This window comes from Haliotis rufescens, unplaced genomic scaffold, assembly GCF_023055435.1.
Source record: "Haliotis rufescens isolate VD_foot unplaced genomic scaffold, xgHalRufe1.0.p SCAF_43, whole genome shotgun sequence".
In the NCBI taxonomy this organism is placed as follows: domain Eukaryota; kingdom Metazoa; phylum Mollusca; class Gastropoda; order Lepetellida; family Haliotidae; genus Haliotis; species Haliotis rufescens.
The window spans coordinates 1243883-1269947 of record NW_025964146.1 but is presented as its reverse complement, the minus strand read 5'-3'; the positions used below and the strand labels follow the sequence as shown (position 1 = coordinate 1269947).

General features: G+C 41.3%; 1 protein-coding gene across 1 annotated transcript; it reads right to left on the bottom strand.

Annotated features, from left to right (window-relative positions):
* Nucleotides 1-1191: 1191 nt before the first annotated feature.
* LOC124124521 (acetylcholine receptor subunit alpha-like) lies at nt 1192-25818 on the bottom strand. The gene is made up of 8 exons (XM_048382986.1): nt 25720-25818; nt 13952-14005; nt 13080-13216; nt 7152-7196; nt 6214-6323; nt 4811-5355; nt 1787-1977; nt 1192-1482 (listed from the first exon to the last, which is right to left on the bottom strand). Exons 2-8 carry the CDS (start codon nt 13992-13994, stop codon nt 1192-1194), a joined length of 1362 nt encoding a protein of 453 aa, XP_048238943.1. The 5' UTR covers nt 13995-14005; nt 25720-25818.
* Nucleotides 25819-26065: the final 247 nt, after the last annotated feature.

The following is a 26065-nucleotide window of genomic DNA, read 5'->3' as shown; positions in this document are numbered from 1 at the left end:
TGAACTGTTTGACATCCGTTTTGCTTATAAAATCCCGCAAATATATAATCGCGCTAATTTCGCCCATAGGTTTGGATTTATCTCACTGTTGGTGTCTGTTTTGGTATTTCTGAGGACGTTCGGGGGAGTTTACCAATGATAATAATGGGGCCCAATCGGGAATTCGGAATCTGTGGTAACAAGATCGTGGCAAGTCCGTGAACAACAGCGTCTGACTGAAATCACAGTCGCTTAAATATTCCAGTCAATTTAAAAATTACTGTAAAAATTGACCATTTATGTTATGATAACGAACTCAACACATTTTGATGTTCAGTGTAATCACCCAGTGAAAATGTAAGGGTTAACAGAAGACAATATATATTTTGTTAGTTTTATTGTTTCTAATCCCAGCATACCTATTGTATATTGCTCTTTTGGGCCCTTTTCAGCTTCTTAATAATCTTCACTTTAGTCAATCTGTCAAATGAATCAACTTGACAGTCAATTTGTAAAATAACTGAAATGTGTAGGCATTTTGTAAACTGCCTGAGTGAATCACATTTTACACACTATCTGTGACAGGTTATTAAAATATGCTCAATAATGGCATTGTTGACATCATAGGTAAAAATTGTAACGGGACGGAACATACTCTAAACAACAGTTTCCGTCAGCATTGATATTCAAATACTCTCTGCATATACAGTGAGGACTAAACCCTGACACTAAAATCCTACAAGGATTTGAACAAATTATGATGTCACCGTGGGAGGAAACACACATGAAAGTTCAGCGTCTTTTGTATGGTTATGTTTACAGAGGTCAAATATTCAGTTTGCGCGAATTATAAAACATGGCAAAAACAATAAGGTCAATACAATGGCAAAACTATTGCAAAAAATAGGATGTAGACAAGGTGATCCCATTTCCCCATATCTTTTTATTCTAGTAGCTGAAATTCTAAGCATACTTATTAGAGAGAATACCAACGTTAGTGGTATAGAGATGCATGGAAAAGATCATAAACTTGGTCAATATGCAGACGACACTGAATTATTCTTAGATGGTACTCCAGAATGTCTTAATGCTGTAATCAAAACACTTAATGATTTCTACACAATAAGTGTCGTACCCATACGGGGAAAAGAAGCCAGGTCTGCTGTCTGACAAGCGAACACTTTACCACCAGGTTCCACCCTCATCTAGAGTCTAGGAGAACATTGCAACCGTCGTGAGAACAGTGACGAAGAGAAATATGATCGTCAGAGCACGTTCGAGGACGATGGCCAGTTGCTTCCATTCATATGTAATCTGGTCAAGGCTGTCTTGTTTGGCGACCCTCCTCTTCTGTAGCCCTACGCCCTGCTCTACTGTGTGGAGTAGCCGGTTGAGAACATCCACTACGTTAGTCCCGCCAGCCTGCTGTCCCTCCGTCAGGCTCAGGGTGGGTGCTGGTTTGTCTGCATGGTTGGCCTCGTCATAAGCGGGATTTCGGAGGTTCTCTAAATGGCATTTGAAAGGATCATCCGAGCTTTTAAAATGAAACGTATATAAGGACTTGTCAATAACAATCCAAGGACAAACATATATACTGGGTCTGTCTGTATCTATGTCTCTCTGTATGTCTGTCTCTCTCTCTCTCTCTCTCTCTCTCTCTCTCTCTCTCTCTCTCTCTGTCTGTCTCTCTCTGTCTCTCTCGCAAATGTTTGTTTGATATTTAAATTGCCAGTTGATGAAACAACAGACCAAGTTTGTGCCAAAAGAAACCAAACTATTTCACGCCAGTAGTGACAATCAAACATACCATTTCCTGGTCGTCAGACTCTGGTCCGTCTATTTTGATGAACAGGATCCTGGCAAGAAAACTGAAGCACACAGTTTTCACAAGCCTTGGCAGTTTGTGTCCCCTCGCTCCTCGGTGATGAATATTGAGAGTGAACACGGCCAGGCCTGTACTCAGCGACACAATGAAGATACTGATAGCGTAGTACCTAACTGTGGAGGAAGAACTCAGGATATTTGGTAGGGATCATAATATTATGCAAGAATGTCTCATAAAATAAGTATAGTGTAGATAATTTATTTTCAGGAAATGGTAAAAAATGTGTCGCGCGTCATAATCAGTGAAACGGTTTGACACAGAGGTAATTGAAAGGACATGTTCCGGATACAAAATAGAGCATGCAGTATAAATGTAGTATAAATGTAGTATACGTGTAGTATAAATGTACTATACATGCAGTATAAATGTAGCATGCATGCAGTATAAATGTAGTATACGTGTAGTGTAAATGTATACATGTAGTATAAATGTAGTATACGTGTAGTATAAATGTAGTATACGTGTAGTATAAATGTAGTATACATTCAGTTTAAATGTAGTACACATGCAGTATAAATATAGTATACATGCAGTATAAATGTAGTATACATACAGTATAAATATAGTATACATATAGTACAAATGTAGTATACATGTAGTATAAATGTAGTATACTGAACCGAAAAGAAACGTCACCATGGATAGATAAAAGAGAAACCTCATTTGTCCAAACACTGTAAACATTACTTTGAGACATATTAAAAAGATGAAATTTGGCAAAATTGATCATCAAGGTTGAAATTAAAGTGTCAAATGTTCTTAAAGTGAAACACAACACTAGTCTGTGAGAAATTGCATCACAAGTCAGTATGTCGTGTGTCCGTCATGTGCATTGATGACTGCCGTACAACGTCGATACATCAAATGGATGAGGCGGTTGATGAAGGCCATAGGCACTTGAGCACACACTCTGAGGCCGTCTTTGAATCTCGTCCCACAGGTCCTCAATGGGATTTTAATCGTGACTGAGGGCAGGCCACTGCATGGTTCTGATCCTATTCTGCTGGAGGAAGTCTCTTGTGGCTCTCGCAGTGTGGGCACGGGCGTTATCATGCTGAAACTCGTGGTTGCGGCGACGTGCCAAGTGAGGTATAGCATGGGGTCTCAAAACTTGATCAATGTACCGAGCTGCTGTGACACCATTGCCTCTCCCTGGACCGATGTTCTGGAAGACCACAAGACCGGCCCTCTGTGCAAGACCAATTCCACCCAACACCATGATGGTCGGACCAGCCCACGAGTCTCTCTCAACAACACAAGCATCCGAATAATGTTCCCCACGGCGTCGCCAGACTCGTCGACTCACGGTGTCCGCCCTAATGTGTCGCTGGTTCGTCCCCATGGTCTGTCGAGCAGTTTCCGGACCAGTAACAAAGCGATCTTGAAGATGCTGTCGCACAACGTGACGTACCTGACGTCGGTTGGTGACCCTTGGTCTTCATCTGTCGGTGGTCTAGATCTGGTACCGTTGCTGGAGCCTGTTTCTTGTCCTTACGTGGACTTGAAATACATTGGCTACTTGCCGGCTGGTTTGTCAAGCTTGCAATCGTCCAAGGGCTTTGTGTCTCTCATTTCTTGTCAATCTTGGTATGTGGTAGCAATTCAACAACGAATGAATGTTATCCGATCCGGGTGGATCTTTATTGGGCAAGAAATGGGGGAACGCATGTGCATTTCAATTTGTAACAAACACACGTGCATCGGGTTACCATAGCCGTTGCCGTAATGCGTTTGGGCGATCGGTTTTATTGTCATCTGCTTTGTTTTTTTATCATCAAATTTCATTTTTCCGGACAAGGTAATGTTAAATTTTAGAAGCTTTGACAAAAATTACCCAGATATTTACATGACAACTTTTCAAGCAATGTTACATGGGGTGACGTTTCTTTTGCGGTCCAGTATATGTAACAATTTATTCGTGATTATATTCGCGTATTCAATTGTTTAGTTGACCTTTATCAAAGCGATGAAACCAGTCAAATGTTTACATAAAGCAGAATAAAACACAGACTAGGAAACCAGTGGTGTTTAACCTCATCTTAGTCTATACATATATATAAAAGACAAGACAATTGGAAGATAAGCTTGTGTATTGAAAACAACGAAGCATAAGATTGATTAAATTAGCGAAACCATACTAGGTATCCATTATCTGTAAAAGTTGATTAATGAACATATTAATGTTTCGTGTATGTACTAGTTTAGCAGAACAATATCAAGATCACTGGGATCAATTCTGGGCAGGTCATATGGGAAGGGCGCCCTTTATTTCTATAGGCCAACTGACCCTCAGGCCAAATGAGAAGCAGGCCAATGAGGTTCACTTTTATTTGTTGAACGCGGTACTCAGTAATATTGCATCTATATCATATCAGCTTTAAAAAACTCGAGTTTCAACCAGATAACGTTTTGTTTGTTTGTTTAACGCTGCAGTCAGCAATATACCAGCTATATGACGGCGGTCTGTAAATAATCGAGTCTGGACCAGCCAATCCAGTGACTGACGTTATGAGCATTGATCAACGCAATTGGGATACAATGACATCCAAATCAACCAGGTCGGCGAGCCTGACCACCAGATACCGTTAGTCGCCTCTTATGACAAGTATAGTCGCCTTTTTACGGCACGCCTGGGTTGCTGAAGACCTATTCTACCCCGGATTTTCAAGGGTCTTTTGAGCAACGTCCTAGGCGTCTCTGTAAGATGACAAACTATGGACCATGTCACCTATTTTCCGATTCATCACTCAACCGCTCATTCACTCACTCAAGTATTTGTTCCTGATACATAATATATTTTAAAATGGGAGCACGGTTGTCTGATCGTCTTGGACACTACAATTCACTATGCAGGGTGCTCACTCTAGGACATAACTGAAATACAGCGGTATTCAACCCAACCTATTTACTCGGTCGTTTTAAAAAAAATAAAAAAGTAAAACATACCAATAAGAGGAACCACAGACGACGTCGGTGGCATTGCCGTCGAGAGCACAAGCAACAATGCTATCATTGCCAGGAGAGACGTGATTCCTATAGTAACTTTTTCTCCAGATTCATTCGGCACCAGAAGTCCCAGCAGAGCAACCAACGTGACGACTAGACAGGGCATCATTAGATTAACCAGGAAGAACAAGGGCCTCCGTCTCACGACCACGTCGTACGTCAATGTGACGTAGGGCTCGGCGCAACATGTATAATATGAGGTCTGTCGGCTCGTCGTGAATGACAACAGTTCCAATTCTGTCTGAAATCTGTAATCACTTAAACTTGCGTCCCCACCTTCTCCATTTGTAATATTTAGTTGCTTGTCATTGTATGTCCACGACTCGAAAGACATCCGACACCGTTGTTGATCCATGGGGAAGTATTGAAGGTCAAGGTGGCACGGCGTTTCTAGGATGGCCTCATACTTGAGATCAACTTCTCCACTTGAATGTAGTATGGCCTTGTTTAGTCCGCTGGACGATATTTGATTGTTTGGTCCCACTCTGCACCGGAAAGTAACACAAATTACCAAACAAAGTCCATCTCTCAATGTACCTAGGTTAATGGGCGTTAAAATGTCCATTCGGGAAAGTATGCCTTTAGATGTTTCATACATCCATTTAAATAATTGTATTTCTAAAATGATTTCGCATCTGCATTAAGAATTTCGAGCCTATGAATTACCAACTACTTATTATAGCTTGACAAGATTTGCAGCTGTATCATGGCTACCGTCATTTGACTTCCCTTCCAACCGATTCATCCCAATCTTTGCGTCCTATCATATAACCCAGTACTTGCCATGCATGGCTGTTCGGGATATATGAAGGAGTAAGTGAGTGAGTTTGGCTTTATGCCGCTTTTAGCAATATTCCAGCAATATCACGGCGGGGAACATCAGAAATGTGCTTCACACATTGTCCCCATGTCGAGAATCGAACCGAATCGGCGCGACGAGGGAACGTTGGAACCATTAGGCTACCCGATATTGGAAGGAAAAAGCAAAGCAAGAGTGGCACTTACTTTCATCATAATGCATGCTCTTTCTAAGAAAGGGGGCACGGGTGGCGCTGTCGTCTAAGGCGCCGCGATTCGCTGTGCAGAGTTGCGTCCCATGGGCACGTCAGAAACCTATTTTTGTGGGCTCGAATCCCGGTTCGCTCCGATTATGTTTCTAGGTTTATCAGCACGATACCGTGCACCATACTCATGGGTTTCACCGAAGTGGTAAACGTCGGAGACCTGCATCACTTCGGGCTTTCCTCCCACATTAAGCTTACACGCCGTGATATAACTGGAAAACTGTTAAAAAGCGGCGTTAAACCCAACTCACTCACTCTTTCTAAGAAGGGGGTACTTACGAGTATTTTGCTCGAATGTCAGGCGTCCACATGTCATCGGATGGGATTCGTAGGTCGGTAACGTTTCCATACCTTTCTGGTTGCCATGCTAATGCTGTATCCCTCCATTTCTAGAGAATATAACATCATGCGGATAAAATACGCTAAACCATGTTATTTATATTTGTGAGTATTATGGCCGTGTCTGGTTTCCATTTATCAGACAATTTGAAGAAAACATTCACAAGATAATCTGAATTTGAAATAACTTGGGTACAATTACACCCATAATGATCGTTAAGAAACACCATACTCTCATTATCACAGATCGTGTATAAACCTGCTCGGTACCAGTGGTCTGACGTAGCCAGGATCACCGTCAACACTTCACAAGTTTGAATACACCACAATACATTCGGCCACTTTGTGGTGTGGTAGTGACGTGTGTCTATTGCTCATGAAATGGGGACGTGTATTACAGTCAATTGACCCTATCTCTGAGAATGGATGTTGCGCAAAATCAACCACACCCTGATATTGAAGCAGTGGGTAGAGAAGAAGGCCGCAAAGCACATGCTGCACGAGGATATCGCCGTTTGTGGGATCTGAGCTCTCATTGGTCGAACTGGCCAATCACTGCTTTCCTGTCGCTGGAGCAAGGACGTGGCTTGATATTACGGACTTAACAGCGACCACACCTTAACTCGGACCTGTGTATTGATAGGAGTTGGAAGTACCTGTGAAGTGTTGATGATATTCAAGGATTCAATGATTGTGGGTTCGAATCCTGAACTAGCCCTTATTATGGGTTTCAGGTAAACAGTGGAAGGTGGTACACTTGAACCACTACCTGTATCATTTATCAGACTTCTTCTCACATTAAGCTGACACGTTGTGATATAACTCGAATACTGTTCACAACAGCATAAAATCCAACTCACTCATTCTCTCATATTTACCAAATTAATCCAGCAATTTGTCGTCATGACTTGTTTTTTCTCGTCCTGCAAAATTGAGATAGAAATATGATGATGTCTCCAAAGGGTAAGTAAAGTGCAAGGAATAATTGCGATTTTGTTGCGAATATTAATCTTCCTAGATACATTAAGTAGAACGTATTTTATGTTCAAATGAAAGTGCTAAAACCACACGCTCCGAAATGGGTTCCAAAACAAATTGATTTGGGGGCGTGGCCTGAAACTATTGGCAACGGTGTGTGACAAATGTCATCATTGGCTGATGTGTTGGGTGGCTTGGTTGCGGCATACATATTGTTTGCTTATTTGTTGTATAACGCCGCACTCCGTAATATTCCAGCTATATGACGGCGGTCTGTAAATAATCGAGTCTGGACCAGACAATCCAGTGACTGATATCATGAGCATCGATCCACACAATTGGGATACATTGACGTGCATCAACCAAGTCAGCGAGCCTGACTACCCGATCCCGTTTGTCACCTGTTACGGCAAGCATGGGTTGCTGAAGATCTATTCTACCCGATCTTCAAACGGCATACATGTATATCTACTGTATAATCTATTTGGTGATGCTTAGCAGAGATTTGGATACGTCAGGAACTCAGCCATCAATCTTGTGGATGTTTCTATAAACTACACAAATAACAACATTGCATACATTGTTGTATGTGAGAAATGACCTTATAGCTTGACCTTGTGAACAATTAGCATAGCAACTCCTGTCGGAAACTAGCTTTTTATGACTAACACCATGTTGGTTTACAATAAACCTATTCCACTAAATGTATGCCTGTCAGGGATTTATCCCCTGAACAGACAACTGAAGGCATCTCTTATAACTTAACTTATTCTTGGCATAAGTTGTTCACCCGGTAATTAAACGGATGGGCAGACAGCAAAGAATTGTAATGCGATTAAAAAATCCGAGGCGGAGCAGGCAGACTGGGCGCTGGCCCGATGGTTGAACTGGTTTAGCCCCAGCGAGAGGACTTCCCCCGTGGCGGATTCTTTCGTTTGGGTGTCGATTACGCCTGTTGTTTTTTTTATCGTCTGTTTTACGCTATTTCTGTTTTTCAAATTGAATTTTTGTCAATCAGTTATGAGTAAGTACGCCGTATAGTTTTAAACTCTGCCCATTTGCTATGGTGAGATTGCTCGTCCTTTATTACGTATCATTGCAGTAGTGGTATATTTAAACAATAACCTATACGGAAGAAGTACTTAAATTCTCACTTTATTCAAAATTAACCTATCCCGTGATGATCCGGATAAGAGTAGGTCTTCAGCAACCCATGCTTGCCGTAAGAGGCGACTAACCGGATCGGGTGGTCAGGCTCGCTGACTTGGCTATCCCAATTGCGTGGATCGATGCTCATGATGTCAATCGACTATTTACGGACCGCCGTCATATAGCTGGAGTGCGAAGTTAAAAAACAAACAAAGAAAACAAAACAAACCCGCCCTGTTTATGTTTGTAGGTTTGTCAGCATCATACCCGTGCTCGTGGGTTTCACCAAAGTGGTAAACGTCTGAGACCTGCATCACCTAACACTTTCCTTCTACATTAAGCTGACACGCCATGACATAATGGGAATACTGTTAAAAATGGCGTTAAGCCTAAGTTACCTTACACTCACTCACTCAAAGCAGACGTTCTTTGAAACGACAAACAGATTTCCTTACAGATCCAATCATATATACCTTGTGAGTACCATTTATATCAACCACTCAACACAGTTACCAAAAAAGTCAAAACGCATGACGGGAGATGAAGGTTTGGATCATGGCATCCTGACATAATTGACAACACAACGTAAGCGTATCGCTATTTTGCGTTCCAACAATTCCAGTATCCAACGTAAGTGTATCGCCATTGCGTTTTTACAATTCCAGTATCCAACGTAAGCATATCGCCATTGCGTTCCAACTATTCCAGTATCCAACGTAAGCGTATCGCTATTTTGCGTTCCAACAATTCCAGTATCCAACGTAAGCATATCGCCATTGCGTTCCAACTATTCCAGTATCCAACGTAAGCGTATCGCTATTTTGCGTTCCAACAATTCCAGTATCCAACGTAAGCGTATCGCTATTTTGCGTTCCAACTATTCCAGTATCCAACGTAAGCGTATCGCTATTTTGCGTTCCAACAATTCCAGTATCCAACGTAAGCATATCGCCATTGCGTTCCAACTATTCCAGTATCCAACGTAAGCGTATCGCTATTTTGCGTTCCAACAATTCCAGTATCAAACGTAAGTGTATCGCCATTGCGTTTTAATAATTCTAATATGCAACGTAAGTGTATCGCTATTTAAGAAATGATCTTCATATTGTGCTGGTTTACTGGAGTATAAACGCTTTGAGCCGTGCAAAATAACATCGGGTAATCGCCGGAGCTTGCAACAAAGTAGTTCCAATTACATAAATAAAAAACACAACTCCCTGTTTATCAAGGAGAGTTACTTTTATTAATTTAAAATCCAATCCGGTGTTGACGTATGACATCACAACCACAACTTTCACAAAAGGGCGTGTCCACTGACACCAGTACATACATAAAAGTGCCATTTAAGTTATCAGAAACATTCTGACAATCTCCGTATTGGTATTTTGTTATGCTTTTATATTGTAACCAAGAGAAATAGTCCGAAATGCCGATAAATATCGTTGTCGTTTTGCGTCAGTTATGACGTCTCCAAGGACGGAAACTTTGACAATGTGTGTTGAATTTACCAAATCATTGCAATGTAATTATTTTTAATTCACATGCATGTTCTAAACTGCATGCAACGAATGGACAAATGGATCTCTGGACATAGGAGAAAATACAATGTAAAGTCTGAATTTTGCTTTTGCTGTTTTCCGAGCACAGCGTTCGTTTTCACACCTCATGTATTAAGTTCAGCCAGACAGTTTGTATTTGTGACAAAGACCATTTATCATTTCATTCTAAAATGTATGCGGAATTTTATATCGCAGCTGAGCTTGTAATATACGTGGTGCAATAGTTGTCTCATAACCGAAACGTGATTTTGTAAACTCTGTCAAAAATGGCGGAAAGTTCACATTGTCGTTCGTGCGTGCGTATTTTCCAAACCATTCTAAACGATTCTAGGGTCGGCGACGTTTCAGAATTATCATTGGTGATTTGACAAAAATGAACAGATACCCATGATCACTAATACGCTATTTTTTAAATTCAATTTTCCGAGTAAATATCCGAAATTTATATTTCAATACATACACACTAAATAACGCCATGACTGGTGATTTAGCAATGTGTCAAAAATGTCGAGATTTACGATGTTCCTAATTTTCTTAGGTCATTTTTTGTAATTTTGCTTTGCCTAAAATGACAGTGGATGGATTAAATCTCATAACAGGGAATTTCCCAAAGAATTTAAAAAATGTGTGTGCGCGATGTATTTTTAATTTTATTCGACTTAAAAGTGAGGGTTGGAGAGGAGGGACATATATGTCCCTGTGGCATCCAGGGGGTTAATTCTAATATGTAAATAAGTGTTTTAATGAAACCTTGTGTGAAAAAGAAATGACAATGAATTGTCCCCTATTGCCGATGCTCAAGATCGTGGTAAACAGGGGAGACAACAGAGAAGTGTTCAACTCGGGGATTCCCCATGAAAAATAGTTCCTAATAAAAAGCATGTAAACGTCAAAAGGTGAAGTTTATACTTTGTAAACGTCACCTTTTGAAGTTTGTTGAAAAATGAACGGGTCATGTGATCAGCAAAGAAACCAATCGCATTACCGGAAATCCTTTAAACTTCAAAATAAGAATTTTATACGTTTTAACTATTGCCAGATACAACATAAGTGTATTGTGTTTTAGCTATTGTTATATTCAATGTAAGTGTGAGCTATTGCGTTTTAAGTTTTGAAAGATACAATGTAAATGTGTCGCTATTGCATTTTAACTATTGCAATGTGCAACGTAAGTGTATAACTATTGCGTTTTAGCGATTGAAATATACAATGTAAGCGTATATTAGAGAAAAAATTCTTCCAACAACCATGAGTGAAGTAGTTTCAGGGAATATGTCTAAGAACTTTCTCGTTAATTCAGGGAATATATATAATACCTGAACATTTTAGGGATTATGAATATTCCCTGCATGAATCAGACATTTCATATATTCCCTGCATGAATCAGACATTTCATATATTCATTGCATGAATCAGACATTTCATATATTCCCTGCATGAATCAGACATTTCATATATTCATTGCATGAATCAGACATTTCATATATTCATTGCATGAATCAGACATTTCATATATTCCCTGCATGAATCAGACATTTCATATATTCATTGCATGAATCAGACATTTCATATATTCCCTGCATGAATCAGACATTTCATATATTCATTGCATGAATCAGACATTTAATATATTCCCTGCTTGAATCAGACATTTCATATATTCCCTGCATGAATCAGACATTTCATATATTCCCTGCATGAATCAGACATTTCATATATTCCCTGCATGAATCAGACATTTCATATATTCCCTGCATGAATCAGACATTTCATATATTTCCTGCATGCATCAGACATTTCATATATTCCCTGCATGAATCAGACATTTCATATATTCCCTGCATGAATCAGACATTTCATATATTCCCTGAAAATTTCAGGTATTATACATATTCCTTGATTTGACATATTCCCTGTAACATATGCACCGAGAACTCAATTCCACAACCCCTGATAAAATAAAGAACAGTGATATACCCGTAATTCAATAAATAAATTCAAATGTCATTATACTCATTCATTGAATGGCTGTCGATCTTGAGTATGACAATAACTGACTGTGTCGCCCCAACACACAGATCTATGAACGTGAAGCATGATACTCTCGGTATTCAGCTTCAGAGGCTGCATTGCATCGGGAATGCACATCTTGATCGTATCAGAAGACTCACAGGGGTGGGGGGGATGGGGAGAAGGGTAGGATCTGTCACCCAGGCACAGGGCGGTCACACTCGCGTCTGAGTTTCGGGATTGTGATTATCTTTGTAAGATTACAATGAACGTTTTTGGACAGTAATGGTCGTTCATACCTGATCATAGAACTTCCGATATCCATAGTTTTCGCGGTCATCAACTATGCCCAATTGCAGTACTATGGCAAACTGTGTTATTAATACAGTTAAAATACTGAACATTTGCATCCTTCTCTGTGTTTTCATTAATCAAGAGTCTCATCTTACATAGACATTTAATTCTCCACCGCAGCTCGAGCTTGACACGAATGATACCTTGTTCTTCAACAGATATGGTCGCAAAACCAGGGGGTGCTTAATTAATTTCTAGGTCCATACAACATTTGTGTATCGCCATATCGCATTTTAATTACTGCAATATACAATGAGAGTGTATTGCTTTTGCGTTTTAACTGTTGTAACATACAGGATATGTTTAAGAGTGTCCCTATATCCCTTTAACTATTGCAATAAACAGCGTGAGTGTATCCCTATTGGTTTTGATCTTTTGAAATGTACAACGTAAATGTATTGCTACATTGTAACTATTGCAATATACAAAGTGTTGTTTGTTGATTTGTTTGTTTTTTTAACGCCACATTCAGCAATATATCAGCTATATGACGGCAGTCTGTAAATAATCGTGTATGGACCATACAATCCAGTGATTGACATCATGAGCATCGATCTATGCAATTGGGAGCCTGACCACCCAATCCCGTTAGTCGCTTTTTACGGCAAGCATAGGTTGCTGAAGACCATTATCTCATCCGGGTCTTCATGGGTAACTGTACAAAGTAAGTGTACCGCTGTAACTATTGCTATAGACAACGTGGGTGTATCGCTGTTGTATGTTCACTACTGTGTTCCAATGATCGGGTACACTTACGATGTCGGTAATCTCAACAAGTTTGAGCTGCATCTCCACATCCAGTGTGGCGTCAGGCCCGAAGGGTTCAACACGCTTGTCGTATACATGAAACAGATCAGCCACCAGGCGGCGTTTGGATTGACAGGTTGCAGAGGCTGACAACAGAACAATATCATGGTTTAACAGGGGACGCGAAACAACAGAACAATATCAGGGAGACGGAGAACAACAGAACAATATCAGGGACATGGGAAACAAAAGGATAATATAAGGGGTACACAAGAGATGGGAAACAACAGAGAACAATATCAGGGGTACACGGGAGAAGAGAAACAGCAACACAATATCAGGGATACACGGGAGATGGGAAACAACAGAACACTCTCAGCGATACACAAGAGATGGGAAACAAAAGAGAACAATATCAGGAAGACGGAGAACAACAGAACATTATAAGGGATACATAAGAGATGGGAAACAACAGACCAATATCAGGAATGCGCGGGAGACGGGAAACAACAGAGAACAATATCAAGGATACACGGGAGATTGGAAACAACAGAACACTATAAGAGATACAAAGGAGACATGAAAAAAACTGAAAAATAAACTGTGACACAGTAGATTAATGTACTTATGAGACAAATTACTCTCGTGGTCCGATTACCCTTCAGTTTCGCACCTTAACCGCGACAGGATCCGATTATTTTTTGTCAGAAACCTAGATTTTCCCTGATTATTATTCTTGGTCTCTCAGCTTAATACCGGCACTGGCTGGATCCACCGAATCGATGAACGCCTTAGACCAAGTGGACACACACTGATTTAACTGAAATACTGTTCAGAGCGGCGTTACTTTCAATTCACTCGCTCTGAAAGAATGTCCTCACCTAACATCCCTCCCACGAAGAGAAGCACCGTCTTCACATCCATCGCCAGGAACTCTACAACACAGACAAAAGCTTGTTAGTCAAACTGTGTTACCCCACTGTGTCAATTGGCACTAACGATGCACTTATCACTCGCGGCTACAGGTAAATAACAAAATTGCGTCACTTATGACTACCAGGATCCGATGATCGTATTGTCTTTGAATTCCAGATTAATTCCGATTATGATCCTTGGTCTGTCATTGTCATAACCCAGAGGACCGCCTCCGTGGTCTAGTGGTAGAGCGTCCGCCCGGCCGCGTCATACCAACAGACGTTAAAAGATGGTACTTGTTGTTACCCTGTCTGGCGCTCGGCATTAAGGGGCTAAAACAAGGACTGGTCGGCTCGGAGTCAGTATACTGTGTCTGAGTAGGGTATTAATGTTGAACTGTGGCATGGTATCTCAGTGGGCTTGCACTATAAATCGGCATCAGTCCGGACTAGTACAAGCAGCCACACAAACACACACACGTACATGCACGTCGCTATATAAGTGCAATAATCTTGGACGCGACGTTAAACCCAATTTCACCTCACCTCACCTCAGAACCAAGAGCTACACGTTCGCGACCTACGTCACTATAGCATTACTCCCAGATACACACAGGCCACCGCCTGGAAGTTCATTACCCTTACACACATGGGCACCGCGTTACACACAGACCACCGCCTGGAAGTTCATTACCCTTACACACATGGGCACCGCGTTACACACAGACCACCGCCTGGAAGTTCATTACCCTTACACACATGGGCACCGCGTTACACACAGACCACCGCCTGGAAGTTCATTACCTTTACATACATGGGCAACGCGTTACACACAGACCACCGCCTGGACGTTCATAACCTTTACACACATGGGCAACGTGTTACACACAGACCACCGCCTGGAAGTTCATTACCCTTACACACATGGGCAACGCGTTACACACAGACCACCGCCTGGAAGTTCATTACCCTTACACACATGGGCAACGCGTTACACACAGACCACCGCCTGGAAGTTCATTACCCTTACACACATGGGCAACGCGTTACACACAGACCACCGCCTGGAAGTTCATTACCCTTACACACATGGGCACCGCGTTACACACAGACCACCGCCTGGAAGATCATTACCCTTACACATGTGACAGGATCAGATAATTGTATATATTTTCAGAGTTTTATTAGTTTAGATTTTTACTGAATTAAATATTCAGTCAAATATGTTTTAAACATTATATACTTCACACTTCAGCTCTCCTAATTCTCTGTTTCAGCTTACTGCATGAGTACTTTGCCACAGCCTCAATCACCTAGTGCACTATCACACAATAGCCTGCCCAAGCGCGCCCCTCAAAGCCCCTTTGTGTTTCAGGTTCTAGCTTACTGTCTCCAGTTTTAAAGGGTTTAGTTTTACTACAGTTTAGAGCACATTTGATGTTACTGTCAAACACACGTATATCATTGGAATTCACAATTTGGACAATTTGGACTAATTGTGGTGTTTGATCTATTGGACATTTTGGAATTCACTTCTAAAGGTTGGTCTTTTGATGATATTTTATTGTTTGTGCGTATTCCTAGGATTTGTAGGTATATTGTGTTTATGCTCTTGATAATTTGGCTGTTTTGGTCATGTTGTAAATATTCGCCAGATCATAGTAATTAGTTGTATTTCTGTATGCATTACAAGTGTTATTATTTACGTAAGGTAAATAATTCAGTAAGTGCTAAGTTTAGGCTTAAAATACTATTTAACTAAATCTTCAATCACTGTGAAGCTGATGTATGAAAGTATGAAGTATGAAAGTAAGAATGTGAAACATATATGTTGCTAGGTAACATATTGGTATAAATGAATGTGTAATGTATGAATGTATAATGTATGAATGAATCAGGGTTTTACTATTATATTTTAGAATTGTTTTAAGTTACTCTGCAATAACACTATGTTTCGGTTTGTAGTAATATTGCTGCTATCAGATTGGTCTGCACAGTGTGTATATATATTCATTTATTTGTCGTGCAGATGTAGCTGTAATACTTGTGCAGAGGTCTGTGTCTGGACTGATGAACCCAGGTCCACACACTTGGTGGGTTTACTAGGTTTTATATATATTCTCATGTATTGCATATTGTATGTACACATAGTAAATGTATCATGTCACGTCTATCTTACTCTATTTATATGATACACATATATAAGTATATATGCGGGTTAAGTAGGTTTATAATATAAGATTAATTAAGTTTTTGATGAGATGTAAGTTTATCAATTAGTAGTTATAGCATTTTGTATATATCATCAAATGTAATGAAATATTTGATGTCAGCATATGTTTATATTTTGTGTAATGAATGTTTTACAATTGTTTCAGGGTTCAAAACATTAATCAGTAATAAACTTGGCTATAATTCGAACAACACCTGCGTCTGTCCTTCATGTCAAGAAGCAGTCCCGGTTTCAATGGAGCCCCCAGTGAGGACTTTAGCCTAGAAAAGACACAGACAGCTACCTATTGACTTCATCGTCCCTTGTCCACTACATGTGCTATGACGTCATTCTGGGAAACATCGTAACATGCCGTTACACGCGTGTGAGACATTTTTTGTGATTTTGAATTATATAGACTCAATATCAACAGCTTATAATGTGCCTCAATCCTCTATTTCATCTGAACTCTGTCAGTGGTTATGCGATCGGACGATATTTCAGCGTTCAGTAATATGACATTACAGAGACGTTTCCGATCTATTCATTATGCATACTGGATCTAGCAGTGTAACCTTGTGTTACACGTACCCGGGTTGTGTTGTGCACGTATGCACATAGACCATTTACCATGTTGTAATCTTTGTCAAGTGATATCACTAACATTATAGTTACAAGATTATTTTCTGGCTTTATAGAGCTTTATTGTACATATGCTTGGGATATTCCTGTGCCTGCGTGCACATATTATTTAAATGTGTTGTTTCTTTTAGTGAGCGCTCACACATTTGATATTTAGTTAGTTTAGATCATATGTTTTTTGTGTTACCCTGTGATTGCAAGTACAATGGCTGAGAGTACCATGTTGGTATGATGTGTGTGTGAATAAAGTGAGATAGCTAATCTTACATTTAAACCTTAGCAAATGAATAACTAGGCCTTAATACACCTTTCAAATTTCATCATGTAGGGCTGGTGTTGTGTTCCAAGTTCAGTGGTATTTGTATTATTGTTGTTACTTGTCTTGTGGTAGATCAATACCTTCTTGTTTATTCAGCTGCAGTTATGTCTTCATGTGTGTCAATATGGATTGTATTCGGGTTGTTGTTTTTTTTGCGTTTTGCTGGGTTTATAGTTAACTTTGGTATATAAGCATTCCCCCCAGTCCCATTATATTGTCCCCGCGCGCGTAGATATACACTGCATGTGCACATGAACACAGCTGTTTGCACAACTTTCAACTTTTTTTTCCCTCGGTATCTTCTACACATGTGAAGTAATATGATGTTCTTTATCTTCACGTTTTAGCTTTTTTTGGCCATTTTCTTTCAGGTATTTCTCATACATCTCAGCTTGTTGGTCATTATGCCATGAGCACACACTCATTTGCATAATGTTTTTGTTGTTCAGGTTATCCTGAACATACAATCATATATTTGTAGTATCACTTGCTTACACAAGGGTATCCTGCGTATGGTTGTTGACACAACATTTATGTTATCCCCTATAATTTCCTTATCACTTGCTCATGTTATTGCATCATGAGTAAACCACTACCTGAAGAGTTCGAGAAACTTATTTCTTCTTTTCAGGATCTTGGTACCTGGCCTACTGTTGATAATCAAGAAGACCTGGTACAGTGGATGCGAGCATACACTCAGACCAAGGTCAAGGCTGAGGGTGGTTCGTCCATCCCGCCTTCTATCCAAGGTACTCTAGCACCTGTTACATTATCACAGGCACCAAAGGTTCCATCATTTTCTGGTGACAAGAAGGGCGAAACATCTTTTGATGTTTGGAAATATCATGTTGAGTGTTTGTTTCAAAACAAGTCTCTTTCACCACAGGCTGTTGTTAACATAGTCCAACAATCCCTACGTGGTAAGGCAGCAACGGTTGCCATGTGCCTTGGGCCTGAGGCTGATATCAAGCAGCTCATTTCAAAGCTAGAGGCTACGTTTGGAAGTGTAGATAGGGGTCAATCACTACTAGCTAACTTTTATAGCTCACGTCAAGAGGCCACAGAAGAAGTTGCTTTATGGGCATGCAGGTTGGAGCATTCACTCCTCCAAGCAGAAGCACAAGGACCAGTTCCCCAGGCAACCAGGAATGAGATGCTTCGCACACAGTTATGGTCAGGGTCAAGGCCAGAACTTCGGGATCATACAGCTCATATCTATGACCAGGGAAGCACCGTTGATGATCTTCTCAGAGCCCTGCGGAGAGCTGAAGTAGATTTGCAGCTGAGAGGAGCTGGAGCCAAGAAGAAGATTTCAACTCCTAATATGGCTGCTGTAAGCACACAGGACACTGAGATGAAGGAGATAAAGGGAATGTTGAGACAGCTGTCAAGCGAGGTTGCAGATCTGAAGAAGCAACAGATTACTACACTCCCTGTTCCCTCTGTCCCTTGGATGAATAGAAACCCAGGACCTATAGGACCATCACCGAATCTGCAGCCTCCACCTGAACAGTATTGGCCACCTCCGCCAGGAACACCATCATGGTACCAGGGCGAGAGAGGGGATTCCAGGAATCAGCGACCCTCTAAGGATTCCATTACTGGAGAGCCCATTTGTTTCAGGTGCAACCAGCCAGGACATCTACAGTACGGCTGCCGTGTAATTCTTGACCACAGGCGCACTTTAAACAGGAAGAAGCCTATGGGACGGGGCAAGCCATAGGCTATAGGAGGAGGCGCCCCATCAATAACCAGCAAGTTGCCAAGCTAGTAGGTCAACCAAATGAAGGCACAGTTTACATTAATGGAGTTAAAGCCACAGCTCTTTTTGATACAGGTTCTACTGTGTCAACTGTTTCCCACAGCTTTTATACAAAGTTTCTCTCAGAACTTCCCATTAAGCCTTTGGATGTATGTTTACAAATTGATTGTGCAGATGGACAGCATCTTCCGTATTATGGCCACATCGAGGTTGAGTTGCAAGATACAGGAGCCATATCTTCACTGCCATGTATCTTACTAGTCGTTCCAGATACACCCTACCACTCAACAGTTCCTGTGTTATTAGGTACAAACATCTTGTCAACTTGTATGGACACCTGCAAACAGCAGTATGGAATTCGTTTTCTCCAAGAGGCAGATATTCATACAGCCTGGTACATGGCTTTCAGGAATATGATGCTGCAGGAGAAACAACTGGCAAGAAACAACTTCTCACTTGGAAGGATTAGAAGCGCTGAGACGGAACGAGTTATAATACCACCCAACACTGAAAGAGTTATTGAAGGTTATATTTTTAAGCCTCTTGTCTATAGGGATACATGTGCCATGGTGCAACCAACTACAGGATCTGCCATACCATCTGACCTCGATATAGCACCAACTATCATCAACTACCATCATGATGACAAGTTTATGGTACAGGTACATGTTGCCAATGTAACAACTAGGACTGTGGCTATTCCATCCCGTTCTGTACTGTGTGAACTCCAGGTCGTTAATGTTGAGGATGTTCCTGGGGGTGAAAGTCAAGGTGAAGGTCAGGATGTTATCAACCTCATGGACTTCAAGGAAGCAGCAGTCACACCTGAACAGTTGAAGATTGGCAAGCAGGTTATCTCACAGTACTTGGATGTATTTTCCAATGGCGAGACAGACTTAGGACATGTCCCTAATGTTAAGCATCGGATTGACCTTGAGGATGAACGACCTTTCAAGCAGAGACATAGAAGGATTGCACCATCAATGTACCAAGAAGTTAAGGAACACCTTCAACAACTGCTTGCATGTGGAGTCATCCGTCACTCATACTCCCCATGGTCATCTAATGTGGTTTTAGTCAGAAAAAAGAATGGGAAACTACGTATGTGTGTCGACTTTAGACAGCTGAATCATCGGACTATCAAAGACTCTTACTCTCTGCCACGGATAGACGAGATGTTCGACGCACTTGCAGGATCAAGATTCTTTAGTACACTGGACATGAAGTCAGGATATCATCAAGTCGAAATTGAGGAATTGCACAAGGAAAGGACAGCTTTCACCGTAGGTCCTTTGGGGTTCTTCGAATACAACCGTATGCCGTTCGGTCTCTGCAACAGCCCTGCAACGTATCAACGGGTGATGAACGAATGCTTCGAAGGACTCCACCTCAAGATTTGCCTTATTTACATGGATGATATCATCGTCTTTTCCAGCTCATTTGAAGAACATTTAGAACGGCTTACCCAAGTACTGCAACGATCCAGAGAGACAGGAATGAAGCTCAGTGCCGACAAGTGTTCTTTCTTCAAGAACAAGATCAAGTTTCTTGGACACATTGTGTCTGAAGATGGTATCGAGACAGATCCGGACAAGATACAGAGGATTTTGGACTGGCCTTCACCTGCAAACCCAGATGAGATACGGAAGTTTCTTGGATTTGCAGGTTATTACAGGAAATTTGTCAAGGACTTCGCCAAGATTTCCAAGCCTCTATCAGCTTTGATGCCAGCCACAAAGACCAAGACACGAGGAAGGAACCATCCAGCTAACAAGCCAGACAAGCCATGGCAATGGGGACCACAACAGGAAACTGCGTTCAAGACAATCAAGACATGTTTATCAACACAGCCAGTTCTTGGGTATGCGGATTACACCAAGCCATTCGAAGTCCACACTGATGCAAGTAGCCAAGGACTGGGAGCTGTCTTGTACCAAGAACAGAATGGATTGAAGAAGGTCATCAGTTATGCAAGCTGTGGACTGAGCAAGGCAGAGAGCAACTATTCAGCTCACCGTCTCGAATTTCTAGCTTTGAAATGGGCGGTGACTGAAGAGTTCAAGGATTATCTGTATGGCAATACTTTCAGTGTATATACAGATAATAACCCTCTGACCTATGTACTCAGTTCTGCAAAGTTGGATGCTACAGGTCACCGCTGGCTAGCGGCCTTGTCAGCATACAACTTTGATATAATCTACAGGCCAGGGCTCAACAACGCAGACGCTGATGGACTCTCCAGGCTGCCTGGAATAGAAGCTGAAAGACAACAGATAACATCAGAGTCAATAAGAGCTGTTTGTCACACTTTGCAGGAACATCCTTTGGTACACAGCCTCTGTTGTTCAGCAGCACCAGATTTAGAAAGCCTAGAAGATCATGGAGAGAACCTTAAAGTGATGACAGACAGGGACTGGAGAAAGGCACAAGCTGCAGATGTCATTCTTAGGCCATGGATTAACTTGGTGAGAAGTAACAGGAAGCCAAGACGACAGGATTATCCCCCTTGTCAAGCCAATACCTCCATGCATAGGAACTTTGACAGCATGTTTCTTCAAGAAGGAATCCTTTACAGGAAAGTTAATATTAACGGCCAAGAACGACATCAGCGTGTTTTACCATCAGCCTTGATTGAGGATATGCTCAGAGGACTTCATGATGAAGTTGGACACCCTGGAAGAGAGAGGACACTGTCACTCCTAAGAGATCGGTTCTTTTGGCCAGGCATGACCAACGACGTGGAAGATTGGATCCAAAGATGTGACAGATGTTTGAGAAGGAAATCCCCCGCCAATGCACGTGCTCCTCTGGTCAACATCATCACCACACAGCCCTTAGAGCTCGTCTGTCTGGATTTTCTAACCTTGGAAGCATCAAAGGGAGGTCACCAGAATATTCTAGTCATCACAGACCACTTTACGAGGTATGCACAAGCAATCCCAACAAGGAATCAGACTGCAAAAACAACAGCAGAAGCCTTCTACAAGAACTTTATAATGCACTATGGGATTCCAAAGCGCATCCACAGTGATCAAGGCACCAACTTTGAGAGCCGCCTTATGAAGGAATTGTGCAGCCTCTTGGGAATGGAGAAAAGCCGGACAACATCCTATCACCCTATGGGCAATGGTATGGTTGAACGCTTCAACCGGACACTGCTTAATATGTTGGGAACACTCCAACCAGACCAGAAAGCAGATTGGAAGACCTATGTAGCTCCCCTTGTCCACGCCTATAACAGCATCCGGCATGAATCAACAAACCAGTCTCCATTCTTCCTTATGTTTGGTCGTGAACCTCGTCTGCCTGTAGATCTTGCTTTTGGGATCGAGACCAACAAGAATCATCAGTCTCTGACAGCTTATGCAAAGTCTCTGAAGAAGAAGCTCCAAGAAGCCTATGACCTGGCGTCAAAGGCATCAAAGACTGCCCAAGTCAAACAGAAAGCCAGCTACGACTTGAAGACTAGAGGGGCCACTGTACAGACAGGTGATCGAGTTCTGGTGAAAGCCTTAGCCTTTGATGGTAAGCACAAGTTGGCAGATCGCTGGGAGGAAGATCCTTATGTTGTTCTCTTGCAACCAAACCAGGATATCCCTGTGTTTGTAGTGCAGAGAGAATCTGGTGAAGGGAGGAAGAGGACGTTGCACAGAAACCATCTCCTGCCCATTGGATCAGTACCAGCGATCATGGATAACAACAGAGTACCAGCAGCCAAGAAGCCAACTCCAAGACCAAGAAAGACAGTGAAGAAGACTATAGAAGAGGATATCTAGGAGGATAAAGAGTCTGACTATGATGCTCCATTCTATTTTCCAGCAGTTGCTGAGGATGCTACCATCATCAGTGAAGACACTGTGGAAGAGAGTGCGGCTACTTCAGAGACAACAGGTGACGATCTACAGTCTCTTGGAGTAGCAGGTGATGCTTCTGGTGGTGACGACCACATACCTGAAGAAGACAGCAGCACAGAAGCAGATCCTGAAGCAGTGCAACCACCAGAAAACACTGAAGAGGAGCCGGAAGACTCAGTCAGAGAAGAGCTACCTCCTCCTGTACCACCTGATACTAATCCCCAACCCATACCTGCACCAAGAAGAACTGGTAGACTAACAAGGAAGCCTGCCTGGCAAACCTCCGGAGATTATGTGATGTGCCAGACTTCTGACCCAGATTGGCAGCAGAGGAGTCGACGCCTGGAACAACTGGCAGCGACCGGCATTTTAGGACACATCAGCACCAGCATCTCCAAGGCATTGCTTTCCCTTGTTGACGAAGAACCGGAATGACGAGGACGCCATTATTCAAGGGAGAGAAGTATGTGACAGGATCAGATAATTGTATATATTTTCAGAGTTTTATTAGTTTAGATTTTTACTGAATTAAATATTCAGTCAAATATGTTTTAAACATTATATACTTCACACTTCAGCTCTCCTAATTCTCTGTTTCAGCTTACTGCATGAGTACTTTGCCACAGCCTCAATCACCTAGTGCACTATCACACAATAGCCTGCCCAAGCGCGCCCCTCAAAGCCCCTTTGTGTTTCAGGTTCTAGCTTACTGTCTCCAGTTTTAAAGGGTTTAGTTTTACTACAGTTTAGAGCACATTTGATGTTACTGTCAAACACACGTATATCATTGGAATTCACAATTTGGACAATTTGGACTAATTGTGGTGTTTGATCTATTGGACATTTTGGAATTCACTTCTAAAGGTTGGTCTTTTGATGATATTTTATTGTTTGTGCGTATTCCTAGGATTTGTAGGTATATTGTGTTTATGCTCTTGATAATTTGGCTGTTTTGGTCATGTTGTAAATATTCGCCAGATCATAGTAATTAGTTGTATTTCTGTATGCATTACAAGTGTTATTATTTACGTAAGGTAAATAATTCAGTAAGTGCTAAGTTTAGGCTTAAAATACTATTTAACTAAATCTTCAATCAATGTGAAGCTGATGTATGAAAGTATGAAGTATGAAAGTAAGAATGTGAAACATATATGTTGCTAGGTAACATATTGGTATAAATGAATGTGTAATGTATGAATGTATAATGTATGAATGAATCAGGGTTTTACTATTATATTTTAGAATTGTTTTAAGTTACTCTGCAATAACACTATGTTTCGGTTTGTAGTAATATTGCTGCTATCAGATTGGTCTGCACAGTGTGTATATATATTCATTTATTTGTCGTGCAGATGTAGCTGTAATACTTGTGCAGAGGTCTGTGTCTGGACTGATGAACCCAGGTCCACACACTTGGTGGGTTTACTAGGTTTTATATATATTCTCATGTATTGCATAATGTATGTACACATAGTAAATGTATCATATCACGTCTATCTTACTCTATTATATGATACACATATATAAGTATATATGCGGGTTAAGTAGGTTTATAATATAAGATTAATTAAGTTTTTGATGAGATGTAAGTTTATCAATTAGTAGTTATAGCATTTTGTATATATCATCAAATGTAATGAAATATTTGATGTCAGCATATGTTTATATTTTGTGTAATGAATGTTTTACAATTGTTTCAGGGTTCAAAACATTTATCAGTAATAAACTTGGCTATAATTCGAACAACAGCTGCGTCTGTCCTTCATGTCAAGAAGCAGTCCCGGTTTCACACACATTGGCAACGCGTGACACACAGACCACCGCCTGGAAGTTCATTACCCTTACACACATGGGCAACGCGTTACACACAGACCACCGCCTGGAAGATCATTCTCCTTACACACATGGGCAACGCGTTACACACAGACCACCGCCTGGAAGTTCATTACCCTTACACCCATGGGCAACGCGTTACACACCCCGTGTGCACCGCGTTGATCACTCGTGTGGAACCTGACCGCCACGCGTGTGCAACGCGTGACACACGAATTTCGGAGAGAACAAACCTTTGACCAAAGGAGGACCAATGTTCAGTTGAAATTAGGGGTAGTTTTGTTAGGTTTTGTTTTGTTTGTTGTTTAACGCCGCAATCCAGCAATATTCCAGCTTTATGACGGCGGTCCGTAAATAATCCAGTCTGGACCAGACAATCCAGTCATGATATCATGAGCATCGATCCACGCAATTGGGAAACGATGACATGCATCAACCAGGTGAGCGAGCCCGACCAACCGATCCCGTTAGTCGCCTCTTATGACAAGCATAGTCCCCTGTTACGGCAAGCATGGGCTGCTGAAGACCTATTCTACCCAGGATCTTCACGGGTCTACACTTTAGACGATTCACCAATAACCAGGGGAATGGTAAACAGGTCATAGGTTTATGCTGTGGAAGATTGACGACGCTGTTACATAAGTAATTGTTACACATATATAATTAAGATCCCTGAAAAAGGGCAATTTCTGTTTTGAGCACATGAAGTTAATAAGACGTGTTTTTTTGTACTTAGGATCAAGCAACAGTTACTGTATATTAACATTTACTTTGAAACTTGTGTTTTTGCTTTTGCGTCAATAGATATTTCATGAAGCCCTTTTTGGGGGTATCATGGCACCGTTGAGCACCCGTGTCACAGGCGTGTTACACGCGTTCTTAACGCGTGAAAGGGGAATGAACTTCTAGGCAGTGGTCTAGTTGTGATGTCACTAAAATACAAAGGTGACGTGAACCGATTTTAACTATCCGAACTAAACCATCGAGTGTTGCAGGGGAACTGTGTACAAACGGTGAAAGTGAATTTATAATATTATGAAAAACGCTTCGACATGAAAACACCACAATATCAAATAGATGCATATTCTCACTATACATGTACATATAACTTACCCCGCGTGTAGCGCGTTGCGGGAAAAAAATCCAAATAGGTCAAAGCTTCCCCAACAGACTGCGGCAATTGCTGTTTGTCTCAGCTTGCAGCAGTACATGGATCCCTGAATTATGTATCTAACAATCACAAACTCATTATGTGTAATAGGGTTACAATTTTGAATACGAAATGGCAAAGGTGAATGAATACATTGCAGTCTCACTATTCCTACTCAACAACGCAATTACTTTGATATTACCAACTGCATAATAGCCATGATGGTATGATTTACATGGCTTTACAAAGTGATCAATCATCTGACTCTGTACACCACACATGCCAAGACATCAGTGTAGCTTCCTGCAG

Coding starts and splice junctions, on each gene's coding strand:
- LOC124124521 (XM_048382986.1), bottom strand. CDS start 13,994: ATGGATGTGAAGACGGTGCTTCTCTTCGTGGGAGGGATGTTAG. Junction 7,197..13,079: donor TTGTTGAGATTACCGACATC/GTAAGTGTACCC, acceptor TCAATTTTGCAG/GACGAGAAAAAACAAGTCAT. Junction 5,356..6,213: donor GACATTCGAGCAAAATACTC/GTAAGTACCCCC, acceptor TTTCCGGTGCAG/AGTGGGACCAAACAATCAAA.